Source organism: Balaenoptera acutorostrata, chromosome 13 (assembly GCF_949987535.1).
Source record: "Balaenoptera acutorostrata chromosome 13, mBalAcu1.1, whole genome shotgun sequence".
NCBI classification, from domain to species: Eukaryota; Metazoa; Chordata; class Mammalia; order Artiodactyla; family Balaenopteridae; genus Balaenoptera; species Balaenoptera acutorostrata.
The window spans coordinates 34099017-34118503 of NC_080076.1; the positions used below are offsets into that span (position 1 = coordinate 34099017).

At 36.3% G+C, this 19487-nt stretch overlaps 1 protein-coding gene across 1 annotated transcript in view; it reads left to right on the forward strand.

Annotated features, from left to right (window-relative positions):
* Positions 1-19487, forward strand: part of RIT2 (Ras like without CAAX 2) — a 542835-nt gene that overhangs the window by 110829 nt on the left and 412519 nt on the right. Inside the window, 1 exon segment of the mRNA XM_057526195.1 lies at positions 5129-5140. Coding sequence (XP_057382178.1) covers positions 5129-5140 — 12 coding nt within the window.

Here is a 19487-nt window from a genome sequence, read left to right on the forward strand (position 1 = left end):
CTCCCTTGGCCTTTTATGGTTTAACTGGGACTCTCATGGCACTATTTAAATCATATGTATATTAACAAAAGTGTAGTAACATATACTAAAATATGGTAATTCATCTCAGGTTTCCGTATATTGTCCCATTTCAACTAGTTTTTTTTTTTTTTTTCCCCTTTCACCTATATTTCTGTCTTGTATACATGCAGAAATGCTACTCTTCAGGGACTATTAACTCTCTGACTTCATGTAACAAGATTCAGGCCCCATATCTATTGTCTTGTATTTTGATTATCACGACTTCTGTCTTGAGTGTGTCTGACACTTGGATACACCTGGTCTTCCTTCAAGGAAGTGCAGATTGTTGCTAGGTTACTGGATTCTTTTCCTGAGTGGTCACTAGCTTACAACAGTCTCTCAAGCTCCCTTAAAATTCCCTTTCTCTCCTTAATCTCCTAGTGGGATTTCTAAACTGTCTACTTAATTATACTACTCTATCCCTATCATAATGATGTTTTCAAAAGAGAGTAAAGGAACCCAGAATCATGCAAGGCACAAAGCACTGAATGGGAAATTTCAGGCAGAAAGAAGAAATATGTAATGGGGCAGAAGAAAATTGTTCAAACCCTCCAATGTTCTTCTGGTAATGTAAGTGGCTGACTAGTGTAGGGGAGGAAAATTCTCTTCCTGTGCGCATCTTAGATTCTCATACTGGGGCCCTGTAAGTTGGACTGACAAAAGACATTAGCAAGAAGAAACATATACATTTATATAAGTTTTATATGACTCTGGAACCTTCATTAAAAAATGAAGACCTGGGAGGAGGAACCAAGATGGCGGAGTAGAAGGATGTGCTCTCACTCCCTTTTGCAAGAACACCAGAATCACAACTAGCTGCTGGACAATCATCAACAGGAAGACACTGGAACTCACCAAAAAAGATAACCCACATCCAAAGACAAAGGAGGAGCCACAATGAGACTGTAGGAGGGGTGCAATCAGAGTAAAATCAAATCCCGTAACTGGTGGGTGGGTGACTCACAGACTGGTGAACACTTATACCACAGAAGTCCACACACTGGAGTGAGGGTTCTGAGTCCCATGTCAGGCTTCCCAACCTGGGGATCCGGCAACGGGAGGAGGAATTCATAGAGAATCAGACTTTGAAGCCTAGTGGGAATTGATTGCAGGACTTCAACAGGACTGGGGGAAACAGACCCCACTCTTGGAGGGCACACACAAAATAGTGTGTGCATCGGGACCCAGGGGAAGGAGCAGTGACCCCAGGGGAGACTGAACCAGACCTACCTGCTAGTGTTGGAAGGTCTCCTGCAGAGGTTGGGGGTAGCTCTGTTTCACCATGGGGACAAGGACACTGGCAGCAGAAGTTCTGGGAAGTACTCCTTGGCATGAGCCCTCCCAGAGTCTGTCATTAGCCCCACCAAAGAGCCCAGATAGGCTCCAGTGTTGGGTTGCCTCAGGCAAAACAACCAACAAGGAGGGAACCCAGCCCCACCCATCAACAGTCAAGTGGATTAAAGTTTTACTGAGCTCTGACCACCAAAGAAACAGTCAGCTGTACTCAACACCAGAGCCTCCCATCAAGCCTCTTAGATAGCCTCAACCACCAGAGGGCAGACAGGAGAAGCAAGAAAAACTACAATCTGGCATACTGTGGAACAAAAACCACATTCACAGAAAGATAGACAAGATGAAAAGGCACAGGACTATATACCAGATGAAGGAACAAGATAAAACCCCAGAAAAAAAAAAAAAAAACTAAATGAAGTGGAGATACGCAACCTTCCAGAAAAATAATTCAGAATAATGATAGTGAAGATGATCCAGGACCTCGGAATAAGAATGGAGGCAAAGATCGAGAAGATGCAACAAATGTTTAAAAAAGACCTAGAAGAATTAAAGAACAAATAAACAGAGATGAACAATACAATAACTGAAATGAAAACTACACTAGAAGGAATCAATAGCAGAATAACTGAGGCAGAAGAATGGATAAGTGACCTGGAAGACAGAATGGTGGAATTCACTGCTGCAGAACAAAATAAAGAAAAAAGAATGAAAAGAAATGAAGACCGTCGAAGAGACCTCTGGGACAACATTAAATGCAACAACATTCACATTATAGGGGTCCCAGAATGAGAAGAGAGAGAGTAAGGACCAGAGAGAATATATGAAGAGATTATAGTTGAAAACTTCCTAACAAGGGAAAGGAAATAGCCACCCAAGTCCAGGAAGCACAGAGAGTCCCATACAGGATAAACCCAAGGAGAAACACGCCGAGACACATAGTAATCAAATTGGCAAAAATTAAAGACACAGAAAAATTATTGAAAGCAGCAAGGGAAAAAAGGCAAATACCATACAAGTGAACTCCCATAATGTTAACAGCTGATTTCTCAGCAGAAACTGTACAAGCCAGAAGGGAGTGGCATGATATACTTAAAGTGATGAAAGGGAAGAATCTACAACCAAGATTACTCTACCCAGCAAGGATCTCATTTAGATTTGATGGAGAAATCAAAAGCTTTACAGACAAGCAAAAGCTCAGATAATTCAGCACCACCAAACCAGCTCTACAACAAATGCTAAAGGAACTTATCTAAGTGAGAAACACAAGAGAAAAAAAGGACCTACAAAAACAAACCCAAAACAATTAAGAAAATGGTCATAGGAACATACGTATTGATAATTACCTTAAACATGAATGGATTAAATGCTCCAACCAAAAGACACAGGCTTGCTGAATGGATACAAAAACAAGACCCATATATATGCTGTCTACAAGAGACCCACTTCAGACCTAGGGACACATACAGATTGAAAGTGAGGGGATGAAAAAAGATACTCCATGCAAATGGAAATCAAAAGAAAGCTGGAGTAACAATACTCATATCAGATAGAGTAGACTTTAAAATAAAGAATGTTACAAGAGACAAGGAAGGACACTACATAATGATCAAGGGAGAAATCCAAGAAGAAGATATAACCATTATAAATATATATGCACCCAACATAGGAGCACCTCAATACATAAGGCAAATTCTAACAGCTATAAAAGAGGAAATTGACACTGACATAATAAGAGTGGGGGACTTTAACACCTCACTTATACACCAATGGACAGATCTACACAAACTGAAAATAAATAAGGGAACAGAAGCTTTATGTGACACAATAGACCAGATAGATTTAATTGATATTTATAGGACAATCCATCTAAAAACAACAGATTTCACTTTCTTCTCATGTGTGCATGGAACATTCTGCATGATAGATCACATCTTGGGTCACAAATCAAGCCTCAGTAAACTTAAGAAAATTGAAATCATATCAAGCATCTTTTCTGACCACAATGCTATGAGATTAGAAATGAATTACAGGGGAAAAATAGGAAAAACACAAACACATGGAAGCTAAACAATACGTTACTAAATAACCAAGAGATCACTGCAGAAATCAAAAAGGTAATCAAAGAATACCTAGAGACAAATGACAATGAAAACACGATGATCCAAAACCTATGGGATGCAGCAAAAGCAATTCTAAGAGGGAAGTTTATAGCTATACAAGCCTACCTGAAGAAACAAGAAAAATCTCAAGTAAACAATCTAACCTTACACCTAAAGGAACTAGAGAAAGAAGAACAAACAAAACCCAAAGTTAGCAGAAGGAAAGAAATCATAAAGATCAGAGTGGAAATAAATGAAATAGAAACAAAGAAAACAATAGCAAAGATCAATAAAACTAAAAGCTGGTTCTTTGAGAAGATAAACAAAATAGCCAGACTCATCAAGAAAAAGAGGGAGAGGACTCAAATCAATAATATTAGAAATGAAAAAGAAGAAGTTACAACAGACACCACAGAAGTACAAAGCATCCTAAGAGACTACTACAAGCAACTCTATGCCAATACAATGGACAACCTGGAAGAAATGGACAAATTCTTAGAAAGGTATAACCTTCCAAGACTGAACCAGGAAGAAACAGAAAATATGAACAGGCCAATCACAAGTAATGAAATTGAAACTGTGATTAAAAATCTTCCAACAAACATAAGTCCAGGACCAGATGGCTTCACAGGTGAATTCTATCAAACATTTAGAGAAGAGTTAATGCCCATCCTTCTCAAACTCTTCTAAAAAATTGCAGAGGAAGGAACACTCCCAAACTCATTCTATGAGGCCACCATCACCCTGATACCAAAACCAGAAAAAGATACTACAAAAAGAGAAAATTATAGACCAATATCACTGATGAACATAGATGCAAAAATCCTCAACATAATACTAGCAAACAGAATCCAACAACACATTAAACGGATCATACACCATGATCAAGTGGGATTTATCCCAGTGATGCAAGGATTCTTCAATATACACAAATCAATCAATGTGATACACCATATTAACAAATTGAAGAATAAAAACCATATGATCATCTCAATAGATGCAGAAAAAGCTTTTGGCAAAATTCAACACACATTTATGATAAAAACTCTTCAGAAAGTGGGCATAGAGGGAACCTACCTCAACATAATAAAGGCTATATACGAAAAACCCACAGCAAACATCATTCTCAATGGTGAAAAACTGAAAGCATTTCCTCTAAGATCAGGAACAAGACAAGGATGTCCACTCTCACCACTATTATTCAACATAGTTTTGGAAGTCCTAGCCATGGCAATCAGAGAAGAAAAGTAAATAAAATGAATACAAAGTGAAAAAGAAGAAATAAAACTGTCACTGTTTGCAGGTTACATGATACCATAGGCAGAAAGTCCTAAACATGTTACCAGAAAACTACTAGAGCTAATCAATGAATTTGGTAAAGTTGCAGGATACAAAATTAATACAAATAATCTCTTGCATTCCTATACACTAAAAAGAAAGATCAGAAAAGAAATTAAGGAAAGAATACCATTTACCATTGCACCAAACAGAATAAAAAACCTAGAAATAAACCTACCTAAGGAGGCAAAAGTCCTGTACTCTGAAAACTATAAGATGCTGATGAAGGAAATAAAAGGTGACACAAACAGATGGAGCAAGGGTTTCCCTGGTGCTGCAGTGGTTGAGAATCTGCCTGCCATTGCAGGGGACATGGGTTCAAGCCCTGGTCTGGGAAGATCCCACATGCCGTGGAGCAACTAGGTCCATGAGCCACAACTACTGAGCCTGCGTGTCTGGAGCCTGTGCTCCACAACAAGAGAGGCTGCCATAGTGAAAGGCCCACGCACCGTGATGAAGAGTGGCCCCTGCTTGCCACAGCTTGAGAAAGTCCTCGCACAGAAACAAAGACCCAACACAGCCAAAAATTTAAAAATATATATAAAAATAAAATTGCAAAATGAAAAGAAAGAGAAAAAGAAACAGATGGAGCAGTATACCATGTTCTTGGATTGGAAGAATCAATATTGCCAAAATTACTATACTACCCAAAGTAATCTACAGATTCAATTCAATCTCTATCAAATTACCAATAGCACTTTTCACAGAATTAGAACAAAATATTTTATAATTTGCATGGAGACACAAAAGACCCTGAAGAGCTAAAGCTATCTTGAGAAAGAAAAACGGAGATAGAGGAATCAGGCTCCCTGACTTCAGATTATACTACAAAGCTACAGTCATCAAAAGACTACAGTAGTTGCACAAACACAGAGATATAGATCAATGAAACAGGATAGAAAGTCCAGAGATAAACCAATGCACCTATGGTCAATTAATCTACAACAAAGAGGTAAGAATATACAATGGAGAAAAGACAGTATCTTCAATAAGCAGTGTAGGGAAAACTGGCCAGCTACATGTAAAAGAATGAAATTAGAATTCTCCCTAACATCATACACAAAAATAAAGTAAAAATGGATTAAAGACCTAAATTTAAGACCGACACTATGAAACTCTTAGAAGAAAACATAGGCAGAACACTGTCTGAAATAAATTGCAGCAAGGTGTTTTTTCATCCACCTCCTAGAGTAATGAAAACAAAACCGAATATAAACAATTGGGACCTCATTAAACTTAAAAGCTTTTGCAAAGCAAAGGAAACCTTAAGCAAAATTAAAAGACAACCCACAGAAAGGGAGAGAATATTTTCAATTGAGGCAACCAACATGGGATTAATCTCCAAAATATACAAACAGCACATGCAGCTCCATATCAAAAAAATAAAACAACACAATCAAAAAGTGGGTGGAAGATCTAAATAGACATTTCTCCAAAGAAGACATTCAGATGTCCATGAAACACATGAAAAGATGCTCAATGTCACTAATCATTAGAGAAATGCAAATCAAAACTACAGTGAGGTATGACCTCACACTGGTCAGAATGACCTTCATCAAATAATCTACAAACAATACATACTGGAGAGGGTGTAGAGAAAAGAGAACCATCCTACACTCTTGGTAGGAACATAAATTGGTACAGCCACTATGGAGAACAGTATGGATGTTCCTTAAGAAACTAAAACTAGAGCTATTATATGATCCAGCAATCCCACTCCTGGACATATATCCAGAGAAAACCATAATTCAAAAAGATACATGCACTCTAATGTCCACTGCAGCACTATTTACAATAGCCAGGTCATGGAAGCAACCTAAGTGTCCATTGACAGATGAATGGATAAAGAAGATGTGGTATATATACACAATGGATTATGACTCAGCCATAAAAAAATAACAAAATAATTCCATTTGCAGCAACATGGATGGGCCTAGAAATTATCATACTGAGTAAAGCAAGTCAGACCGAGAAAGACAAATATCATATGATATCACTTATATGTGGAATCTTAAAAAAAGGTACGAAAAAACTTATTTATAAGCACAAATACAGTCAGAGTTGTAGAAAACAAACTTATGGTTACCAAGGGGGGAGGCATAAATTGGGAAATTGGGATTGAAATATTCACAGTACTATATATAAAATAGAAAGCTAATAAAACCTACTGTATAGCACAGGAAACTCTACTCAGTACTCTTTTATGACCTATATGGGAAATGAATCTAAAAAAATAGTGGATATATGTATATGTATAACTGATTCGCTTTGCTGTACAGCAGAAACTAATTCAACATTGTAAATCAACTATACTCCAATAAAATTAATTAAAAATTAAAAAATAAAGCTATAAAGAGAATCAAGGAGGAGTCTCTAGATGTGTTTGCCAAACTCCATTAAGACTCTATTATACTACTATTTTTAGTATCTCCCCCTATTACCTTGACTTTATAAAGAATTCTATCATTTCTGTTTGGGAGCATTCCAGGTTGGTAGCCACCTCATCTCACTCAAGGTACTCAGCAGGATGTTACATGTCCTCCGTGGGAAAAATTTCATGCTGTGGCTTCTTATGAGGTTGTCCTTGACCCTCAACTCAATGCATTTTAGAAAATGTAACTGTGAGTGTTGGTGGACAAGTAAAAGTTCTATCTACCATTTTCACATGAGTTTAACTGTCAGTCAAGATAATTTTAGACGTTCATATATTTATCCATTCAAAAAATAAATGTTTCTCACCTATCCATGCTATTATTCAGCAAATATCCATGATCCATTCATGAGAGACCAAAAGTTTTCAGTTAAGAGAGACAGATTAATAAGAAGTAACTAGCACAATGGAAAGTGTCTGTCTTTGGAGTCCTGTGACCTGACCAGTTTGATTCCTTGTTAGATCTGTAACCCTGATCAAGTTAATGCATGGATCTTAAAACATTTTTGTTAAAATGTTCTTTGAAGGAATTTTGAAAGATTAAGTACCCAACTTGCATATTTCTAGGTTGATATCTAAAAACCTCATCTTAAATTTAAATCATTTTAAAGTATATAATTCCCAGCTTACTTTAAGTAATAATCATTTAAATAAAAATGTTACATTTTTTAATAAATATGTCCATTGGGATATAAGACATAATAATTTTATACTCAGTATTGCCCTTTTAAAAACTATATGCACAAGTTCTTTAATAGTGTAAAATGTGTCCTTGTTCCTATTCCTCCTGGAAATTATATAGTCATTACATTTTTTCCATAGAAGTTCATCCTAATGTACTATATCTTTATATTTAAAAAATGATTCTATAATAATTTTACTTTTTTCATAGCAGTTGGTATCATCAAACATTTTATTAATACATGTGCAAATATGTGTGTTTTTATTTTTTGTCTTCCTTTCCAATTCCCCACCTTCTTCTAGATTTTAAGACCCTAGAGAGCAGGGGTTCATTTTGTGTCCCAAGAACCTAAAATAGAGTCTGGCACATATTATAAAGCAGTGTCTGGCACATAATAAATAAATATTTTTGAATAGATGAATGAATGAATGAATATAAGAAAGGGGGCATAGGGAGTTCTAGTGGGGAGGAATGGGTTTCAATTTAAATTCAGAGGTGAGAGAACACCTCTCAAAGGAGGTCACATGTACATAATAATCTTAAAGATAAAAACCAAGTGTTTATTTGGGGGAAGAGAATTCCAGCAAAGGAAACAGCACCAGGAAAAGCAATTCCTTGGGAAGGATCATGGTTGGAAAAGTTCGGAAAACTCACAGAAATCCAGCATGAATGAAACAGAATGACTAAATAGAAGACAGAATAAGAACAGAGAAAAGAGCCAGATCTTAGATGGATAAAGGACTAATGATGATGATGGCGAGGACAATAAGATGAAGAAAGAGGTTTTGCAGAATGCTTAATCTAGATGCAGTTTTAAGTTGTCTTTCCTTCCTTCTCTCATTTTGCAGACAAGAAAACTGACACAGAAAGCTGAAATGATTTTGTCAAGATACTACAACAAACCAAGAGAAAAATGGGAATAAATCTTAGTGACCAGACTCCCGTCATATATTTCCTACTCCACTGACAGACTGTCAAGTCCCAAAGGAACAGCAAAGACTTGCTAACCTCTTATCTCTGCGTAATTAAATTATAACATTCTACAAAGTGTTTCAGTTTAGTACTTTTCATAAATATCATTCTTTTGTAGGGGGAGTACTAATGAAGTAGTGTGATTTTATGCAGTCTTTTAATATTTAAAATATTTTGTAGTAGAAAATTACTCTTTTCTTTCCACAATTTTCCTTTTTCATAACTGACGGTCTCTGCCTCTGGGCAAATACCACTGGCATTCCAATGAGGGTGATATATAATATTGTCAGATTTTTCATATAGGTAAATATGAAATTTTAATACTAAACTGTGTAAAACAAGAAGCAGTTGATTTTAAATTTAATTTTAAAATGAAATAGTAAATTAATGGAATAGCTGAATAAAAAATAGAAATTTAAATAAAAAACATATGCATGAAAAACTAGTCCAAGCAAAATGGATTTGTTATTTAAAAATGATTGTATTTAATCTCTCGTCACTACTTTTGCATGAACACTGAAGATGCAACTGGTAATTATTTATTATATAAATTTAATGAATATTTTATAAAGTTCAGGCAAGCACTACATTTACATAACATATGTTAAAGCTATGGCCACTAATAAAGGAAAAGTGTCTTTGGTATAAAATCCATCAGGTACTATCTGATGCTGTCTGCAGCTTAATATTAAGTAAGTACCCAGTTCTATAGGCAAAAAAAAAAAAAAAAAAAAAAAATCTTATTTGCTAACACTGGTCATCCAATAATAATTTTAGAAATCAAACAGACCAAGGCTGCATTCACCAAATACTCTTTATTTTCATCCCTAATTACTTATTATTAGGATTACAGTGGATGACTCAACTATTCTGATCTTTAAAAGTCTTCTGTACTTCTATGCACTCTGCACTTTTTTGTATCTATAAAGCCAGTGAAAGACAAACTGACATAAAGAGAAGCATTTATGTGCATGGAGTGTGACAAGTCTCCTGTCACTATTTCTTTTCTGACCTTTTTTATAATGGTCACAGAGTTGACCTGAAAAACAAAATACCCATCATTTCAAACATACTTTTAGCTGGAGAATGAATTTTTAAATCTATAAATTATATATAGATTTCCACCATGTAGATTGCTGCAACCTACAAAAATTTAATTTGGTTTCTTGTAATAATTCCTTGAGTTGTTCAGTAAAAATTGAAAGATACTTTATTTAGAAAAACTTAGAAGTGTCCTTCATGGGTATTAGTAAGGAAACAGTGCAGTAAGACCAAAAATAAATCAACAGAAATAGACAAACTACTAGCTAATTTAAGCTAGAGTTTAAAAAATGGGGTCAGCAAACAAAAAATTTATAAGGAGGAAATGATTACTGATACAATAGAAATTTAAAACATTATCAGATAAGTTTATGTACCTCTTTGAAAATAATATTGAAAACCTATGTGGATAAGTTCTCAGGATAATACAGTTTCCTAAAATTGTCCCTAGTAGAGTTAGAAAACTTAGACAAATATACACAAAATAAATAGAGAAAAGTTTTCAAGGAACTACTTCTATTAAAAAGGCGACAAGTCCAGCTGGTTTCAGAGGAGATTCTACCAAACATTTAAAGACCACATAGTTCCAACGCTATATAAATTATTTCAGAGCATAGAAAATAAATAAAAATCTTCTAAATTATTTTATAATGGAAGCACAGGATTTACGTCTAATTCTGATAAAGATAACCCAGAAAGGAAAGCTGTAGACAAATATTACTTATGGATAATAATTTGAAAATCTTAAATAATTTATTAGCATGTTCCAATAACTTAAAAAAAAAAGACATCATAACCAAATAGATTTCAATACTGAAATGCAAGCTTGGTTTAATATTCAGATATCTATTTATATAGACATAATTATTATTAATAAATGTATAAATTAATTACTAATAAATCACCATACTAATGGTTCTCAGCAGAAAAAGTTGATAATTATCTCCATTATACTGAAAAAGTCTTTTAAATAATACTACTTTTTTTCTTTATTAAAGATTTCAAGAAAGCACAAATGAATGACTATATCATAAGGTAATGAAATAGGTAAATACATTACAATGCTAAAGCCAGAATCTTACTGTGAAAAACAAAAATGTTATTCCCACTAAGGTCAAGAAAAAAATAAAACGTGATCACTCTCTGCATTACTATTTAATATTGTCGTGAAGATTGTCCTCAATGAATATACACAAGATTAATTAGTTATGAAAATAAAAATTGGTAACTATTTCAATTTGTAGATGGATGTTAGAAACTCCTAAAATATCTTGATAATATAACTCAAATAATAAAATACTTTAGCAAGATAGAATATTTTAAAATTAACATATAAAAATCAATAGCCTTCATAAAAACAAATGATAGGTACTGTAATTGTTCACTTTGATACAGAGATTCTATGGTCCAATACCAGTATTTACCTGATTCATACACACAATTCTATTTAAATCAAGGGATCTAAGATACTTTATGAGATACAACAAATTCTTGTGCTTGTTTCCAATCATCTCATTGCTTCCTGAACATTTTTATTGCTGTCTAATATTCATGTCCTCCTGCTGAATTTAGCAATACAGTCTCTGAGACAAGGATTGCTACATGTACATTGGTAATGATTTTGACTGTGAGTGAATCTCTGAACACAATAAATTCATCTGTATATCATCCAGAGGTTCAGCACTTTGTAAAACATTTTTTAACTATTTCAAATACATACATACAAAAAGAGTCTCCCATTATTGAAAGACTACAACTTCTGGTAAACCCCCCAAAATTCTGACTCTGTTGACTTAGCAGGTTTTCTGAAGCGTATGGAAAAGTTATCCTGGCCTCAATGTAAAATTGATCTTCTTCAAAATTTTCCAAAATGATTCTTGCTATCTTTTAAAGAACAGCAGAGACACAACCAGGATAACTTCTAGAATAATATTTGTGAAATTTATTTCTAGTACTATCTTGCCTTGCTTGTCTATATCTTTCCTGAATGTATTGAATATAAACTGGTCATGCTTCCAGCACAAGGAGAGGGGACTAAGAGCACCACTTAAAGGAGCTTCAGAGACGGGCGCAAGCCACGGCTATCAGCGTGGACCCCAGAGACAGGCATGGGACGCTAAGGCTGCTGATGCTGCCACCAGGAAGCCTGTGTGCAAGCACAGGTCACTCTCCACACCTCCCCTCCCTGGAGCCTGTGCAGCCCGCCACTGCCAGGGCCCCGTGATTCAGGGACAACTTCCCAGAAGAACACAAAGCGTGCCACAGGCTGTTGCAATGTCATGGTGGCCTCTGTGGCTGCAGGCTCACCCTGCATCTATACCCCTCCCTCCCACCGGCCTGAGTGAGCCAGAGCCCCCAAATCAGCTACTAGTTAAACCCTGGCCTGTCTGAGTGAAGAACAGATGCCCTCAGGCGACCTACACACAGAGGTGGGTCCAAATCCAAAGCTGAAACCTGGGAGTTGTGCGAACAAAGAATAGAAAGGGAAATTTCTCCCAGGAGCCTCAGGAGCAGCAGATTAAATCTCCACAATCAACTTGATGAACCCTGAATCTGTGGAATACCTGAATAGACAATGAATCATCCCAAATTGAGGAGGTGGACTCTGGGAGCAAAAATATATATTTTTTCCCCTTTTTCTCTTTTTGTGAGTGTGTATGTGTATGCTTCTGTGTGATTTTGTCTGTATAGCTTCGCTTTTACCATTTGTCCTACGGTTCTGTCCATCCATTTTTGTTTTTTTTATTTTACTTAAAAATTTTTTTTTCTTAATAATTATTTTTATTTTAATAACAATTTTATTTATTTTATTTTATTTTATTTTAGTCTTTCTTTCTTTTTTTTCTCCCTTTTATTCTGAGCCATGTGGAGGACAGGCTCTTGGTGCTCCAGCCAGGCGTCCAAGTTAGCCACTAAGGTGGGAGAGCCAAGTTCAGGACACTGGTCCACAAGAGACCTCCCAGCTCCAAATAATATCAAATGGCGAAAATCTCCCAGAGATCTCCATCTCAATGCCAAGGCCCAGCTTCACACAATGACCAGCAAGCTACAGTGCTGAACACCCTATGCCAAAAACTAGCAAGACAGGAACACAACTCCATCAATTAGCAGAGAGCCTGCCTAAAATCATAATAAGGCCACAGACACCACAAAACACATCACCAGATGTGGACCTGCCCATCAGAAAGACAAGATCCAACCTCATCCACCAGAACACAGGCACTAGTCCCCTCCACCAGGAAGCCTACACAACCCACTGAACCAACCTTAGCCACTGGGGACAGATACCAAAAACAACGGGAACTACGAACCTGCAGCCTGTGAAAAGGAGACCCCAAACACAGTAAGCTAAGCAAAATGAGAAGACAATAAAACACACAGAAGATGAAGGAGCAAGGTAAAAACACACCAGACCTAACAAATGAAGAGGAAATAGGCAGTCTACCTGAAAAAGAATTCAGAGTACTGACAGTAGAGATAATCCATAATCTTGGAAATAGAATAGAGAAAATACAAGAAATATTTAAAAAGGAACTAGAAGAACTAAAGAGCAAACAAACAGTGATGAACAACACAATAAATGAAATAAAAAATTATCTAGAAGAGATCAATAAAAGAATAACTCAGGCAGAAGAACGGATAAGTGACCTGAAAGATAAAATAGTGGAAATAACTGCTGCAGAGCAGAATAAAGGAAAACAAATAAAAAGAACTGAGGACAGTCTCAAATACCTCTGGGACAACATTAAGTGCACCAACATTCGAATTATAGGGGCCCCAGAAGAAGAAGAGAAAAAGAAAGGGACTGAGAAAATATTTGAAGAGATTATAGTTGGAAAGTTCCCTAATATGGGAAAAGAAATAGTTAATCAGCCCAGGAAGCACAGAGAGTCCCATAGAGGATAAATCCAAAGAGAAATACGCCAAGACACATATTAATCAAACTATCAAAAATTAAATACAAAGAAAAAAATATTAAAAGCAGCGAGGGTAAAACAACAAATAACACACAAGGGAATCCCCATATGGTTAACAACTGATCATTTAGCAGAAACTCTGCAAGCCAGAAGGAAGTGGCAGGGCATGTTTAAAGTAATGAAGGAGGAAAACCTACAACCAAGATTACTCTACCCAACAAGAATCTCATTCAGATTTGATGTAGAAATTAAAACCTTTACAGACAAGCAAAAGCTAAGAGAATTCAGCAACACCAAACGAGCTTTACAACAAATGCTAAAGGAACTTCTGTAAGCTGGAAAGAGAAGAGAAGGAAAAGACCTACAATAACAAACCCAAAACAATTAAGAAAATGTGAATAGGAACATACATATTGATAATTACCTTAAATGTAAAAGGATTTAATGCTCCAACCAAAAGACATAGACTGGCTGAATGGATACAAAAACAAGACCCTTATACATGCTGTCTACAAGAGACACACTTCAGACCTAGGGACACATACAGATTTAAAGTGCAACGATGGAAAAGGATATTCCATGTAAATGGAAATCAAAAGAAAGCTGGAGTAGTAATTCTCATATCAGACAAAATAGACTTTAAAATAAAGAATATTATAAGAGACAAAGTAGGACACTACATAATGATCAAGGGATCGATCCAAGAAGATATAAAAATGGTAAATATTTATGCACCCAACATAGGAGCACCTCAGAACATAAGGCAAATATTAACAGCCATAAAAGGGGAAATCAACAGTAACACAATAATAGCAGGGCACTTTAACACCCCACTTTCACCAATGGACAGATCATCCAAATGAAAATAAATAAGGAAAAACAAGCTTTAAATGATACATTAAACAAGATGGACTTCATTGATATTTATAGGACATTCCATCCAAAAACAACAGAATACACATTCTTCTCAAGTGCTCATGGAATATTCTCCAAGATAGATCATATCTTGGGTCACAAAACGAGCCTTGGTAAATTTAAGAAAATTGAAATCATATCAAGTAACTTTTTCGACCACAATGCGATGAGACTAAATATCAATTACAGGAGAATATCTGTAAACAATACAAGCACATAGAGGCTAAACAATACATTACTTAATAACCAAGAGATCACTGAAGAAATCAAACAGGAAATCAAAAAATACCTAGAAACAAATGGCAATGAAAACACGACAACCCAAAACCTATGTGATGCAGCAAAAGCAGTACTAAGACGGAAGTTTATAGCAATACAATCCTACCTTAAGAAACAAGAAACATCTCAAATAAACAACCTATCCTTACACTTAAAGCAATTAGAGAAAGAAGAACAAAAAAACCCCAAAGTTAGCAGAAGGAAAGAAATCATAAAGATCAGATCAGAAATAAATGAAAAAGAAATGAAGGAAATGATAGGAAAGATCAATAAAACTGAAATCTGCTTCTTTGAGAAGATAAACAAAATTGATAAACCATTAGCTAGACTCATCAAGAAAAAAATGGAGGAGACTAAAATCAATAGAATTAGAAATGAAAAAGGAGACATAACAACAGACACTGTAGAAATACAAAGTGATATGAGAGATTACTACAAACAACTCTATGCCAATAAAATAGACAACCTGGAAGAAATGGACAAATTCTTAGAAATACACAATCATTCGAGACTGAACCAGGAATAAATAGAAAATAAGAACAGACCAACCACAAGCACTGAAATTGAAACTGTGATTAAAAATGTTCCAACAAAAATAAGCCCAGGACCTGATGGCTTCACAGGTGAATTCTATCAAACATTTAGAGAAGAGCTAACACCTATCCTTCTCAAACTCTTCCAAAATATAGCAGAGGGAGGAACACTCCCAAACTCATTCTACAAGGCAACCATCACCCTGATACCAAAACCAGACAAAGATTTTACAACAAAAGAAAACTACAGGCCAATATCACAGATGAACACAGATGTAAAAATCCTCAACAAAATACTAGCAAACAGAGTCCAACAGCACATTAAAAGGATCATACACCATGATGAAGTGTGGTTTATCCCTGGAATGAAAGGATTCTTCAATATATGCAAATCAATCAATATGATACACCATATTAACAAATTAGAGGAGAAAAACCATATGATCATCTCAATAGATGCAGAGAAAGCTTTCAACAAAATTCAACACCCATTTATGATAAAAACCCTCCAGAAAGTAGGCATAGAGGGAAGTTTCCTCAACATAATAAATGCCATATATGACAAACTCCCAGCCAAAATGGTCCTCAAAGGTGAGAAACTGAAAACATTTCCACTAAGATCAGGAACAAGACAAAGTTGCCCACTCTCACCACTATTATTCAACATAGCTTTGGAAATTTTAGCCACAACAATCAGAGAAGAAAAAGAAATAAAAAGAAACCAAATCAGAAAAGAAGAAGTAAAGCTGTCAGTGTTTGCAGAAGACATGACACTATACATAGAGAATCTAAAGATGCTACCAGAAAACTACTAGAACTAATCAATGAATTTGGTAAAGTAGCAGGATACAAAATTAATGCACAGAAATCTCTTGCATTCCTATATACTAATGATGAAAAATCTGAAATTGAAATTAAGAAAACACTCCCGTTTACCATTGCAACAAAAGGAATAAAATATCTAGGAATAAACCTACCTAAGGAGACAAAAGACCTGTATGCAGAAAATTATGACACTGATGAAAGAAATTAAAGATGGTACAAATAGATGGAGAGATATACCATGTTCTTGGATTGGAAGATCAACATTGTGAAAATGACTCTACTACCCAAAGCGGTCTCCAGATTCAATGCAATCCCTATCAAACTACCACTGGCATTTTTCACAGAAGTAGAACAAAACATTTCACTATTTGTATGGAAATGCAAGAGACCCCGAATAGCCAAAGCAATCTTGAGGAAGAAAAATGGAGCTGGAGGAATCAGGCTCCCTGACTTCAGACTATACTACAAAGCTACAGTAATCAAGACAGTATGGTCCTGGCACAAAAACAGAAATATAGATTAATGGAACAGGATAGAAAGCCCAGAGATAAACCCATACACATATGCTCACCTTACGTTTCATAAAGGGGGCAAGAATTTACAGTGGAGAAAAGACAGCCTAGTCAGTAAATGGTGCTGGGAAAATTGGACAGGTACATGTAGAAGTATGAAATTAGAACACTGCCTAACACCATACACAAAAATAAACTCAAAATGGATTAAAGACCTAAATGCAAGGCCAGACACTATCAAACTCTTAAAGGACAACATAGTCAGAACACTCTATGACATAAATCACAGCAAGATCCTTTGTGACCCAGCTCCTAGAGAAATGGAAATAAAACCAAAAATAAACAAATGGGACCTAATGAAACTTCAAAGCTTTCGCACAGCAAAGGGAATCATAAACAAAAGCAAAGACAACCCTTAGAGTGGGAGAAAATACTTGCAAATGAAGCAACTGACAAAGGATTAATCTCCAACATTTACAACCAGCTCATGCAGCTCAATAACAAAAAAACAAAGTACCCAATCCAAAAATGGGCACAAGACCTAAATAGACATTTCTCCAAAGAAGACATAAGATTGCCAATACATGAAAGAATGCTCAACATCATTAATCATTAGAAAAATGCAAATCAAAACTACAATGAGATATCATCTCACACTGGTCAGAATGGCCATCATCAAAAAGTCTACAAACAATAAATGCTGGAGAGGGTGTGGAGAAAAGGGAACACTCTTGCACTGTTGGTGGGAATGTAAATTGATACAGCCACTATGGCTAACAGTATGGAGGTTCCTTAAAAAACTAAAAATAACACTACCATATGACCCAGCAATCCCACTACTGGGCATATACCCTGAGAAAACCATAACTCAAAAAGCATCATGTACCAAAATGTTCATTGCAGCTGTATTTACAATAGCCAGGACATGGAAGCAACCTAAGTGTCCATCAATAGATGAATGGACATCTATTGGGTAAGATGTGACAGGGTGAGAGAGTGGCATAGACATATATACACTACCAAATGTAAAATAGATAGCTAGTGGGAAGCAGCCGCATAGCACAGGGAGATCAGTTTGGTGCTTTGTGACCACCTAGAGGGGTGGGATAGGGAGGGTGGGAGGGAGGGAGATGCAAGAGGGAAGAGATATGGGAACATATGCATATGTATAACTGATTCACTTTGTTATAAAGCAGAAACTAACACACCACTGTAAAGCAATTATACTCCAATAAAGATGTTTAAAAAAAAAAAAAAAGAAAAAAATAGAGTGACTTCCCTAGTGGTGCAGTGGTTGGGGGTCCGCCTGCAGTGCAGGGGACATGGGTTCGATCCCTGGTCCAAAAAGATCTCACATGCAGCAGAGCAGCTGGGCCAGTGCACCACAACTACTGGGCCTGCACTCTAGAGCCTGTGGGTCACAACCGCAGAGCCCACATGCCACAACTACTGAGCCTGCACTCCAGAGCCTGCGAGCCACAACTGCTGAGCCCACATGCCACAACTACTGAGGCCTGCACACCCAGAGCCCGTGCTCCACAACAAGAGAGGCCACCACAATGAGAGGCACATGAACTGCAGTGAGGAGTGGCCCCAGCTCGCCACAACTAGAGGAAGCCCATGTGCAGCAACGAAGACCTAACACAGCCAAAAATAAATAAATCAATTTATTTTTAAAAAAAAATAGATGAATGGATAAAGAAGATGTGGCACATATATACAATGGAATATTACTCAGCCATAAAAGGAAATGAAATTGAGTTTTTTGTAGTGAGGTGGATGGACCTAGAGTCTGTCATACAGAGTGATGTAAGTCAGAAAGAGTAAAACAAATACCTTATGCTTACACATATATATGGAATTAAAAAAAAAAAAAAAAAGGTCATGAAGAACCTAGGGGCAAGACAAGAACAAAGACACAGACCTAGTAGAGAATGGACTTGAGGATATGGGGAGGGGAATGGTAAGCTGTGACAAAGTGAGAAAGTGGCATGGACATATATACACTACCAAACGTAAAATAGATAGCAAGTGGGAAGCAGCCGCATAGCACAGGGAGATCAGCTCGGTGCTTTGTGACCACTTAGAGGGGTGGGATAGGGAGGGTGGGAGAGAGGGAGTTGCAAGAGTGAAGAGATATGGGAACATATGTATATGTATAACTGATTCACTTTGTTATAAAGCAGAAACTAACACACCATTGTAAAGAATTATACTCCAATAAAGATGTTAAAAAAAAAAAAAAGGCAAACATGTGAGCATAGAAAGCCAGGTCACTTCACTTGGCAAATTAACACAGATAGAAACATGATATAGTCTCAAATAGCTTGCTCTGAATAAGACTTTTGATAATGGATAGAAAATTCTGAACCACAAAGGATTTGTGTTCTTTCTCAGTTACAAAGTGAGATAGGAAGGGGACAGGGCACAACCTTTAAAAGAATGACATAGCAGTTGAGGACATGACATAAACTGGTTAGAACCAACTAGGTTCAAGATGGCAGACGATTGACTTCCAGTAGACCTTGAGCCTCATTATACCCTTATTTTAATGCATCAGCATGCTAAATGACATACCCACAGGTGCCAT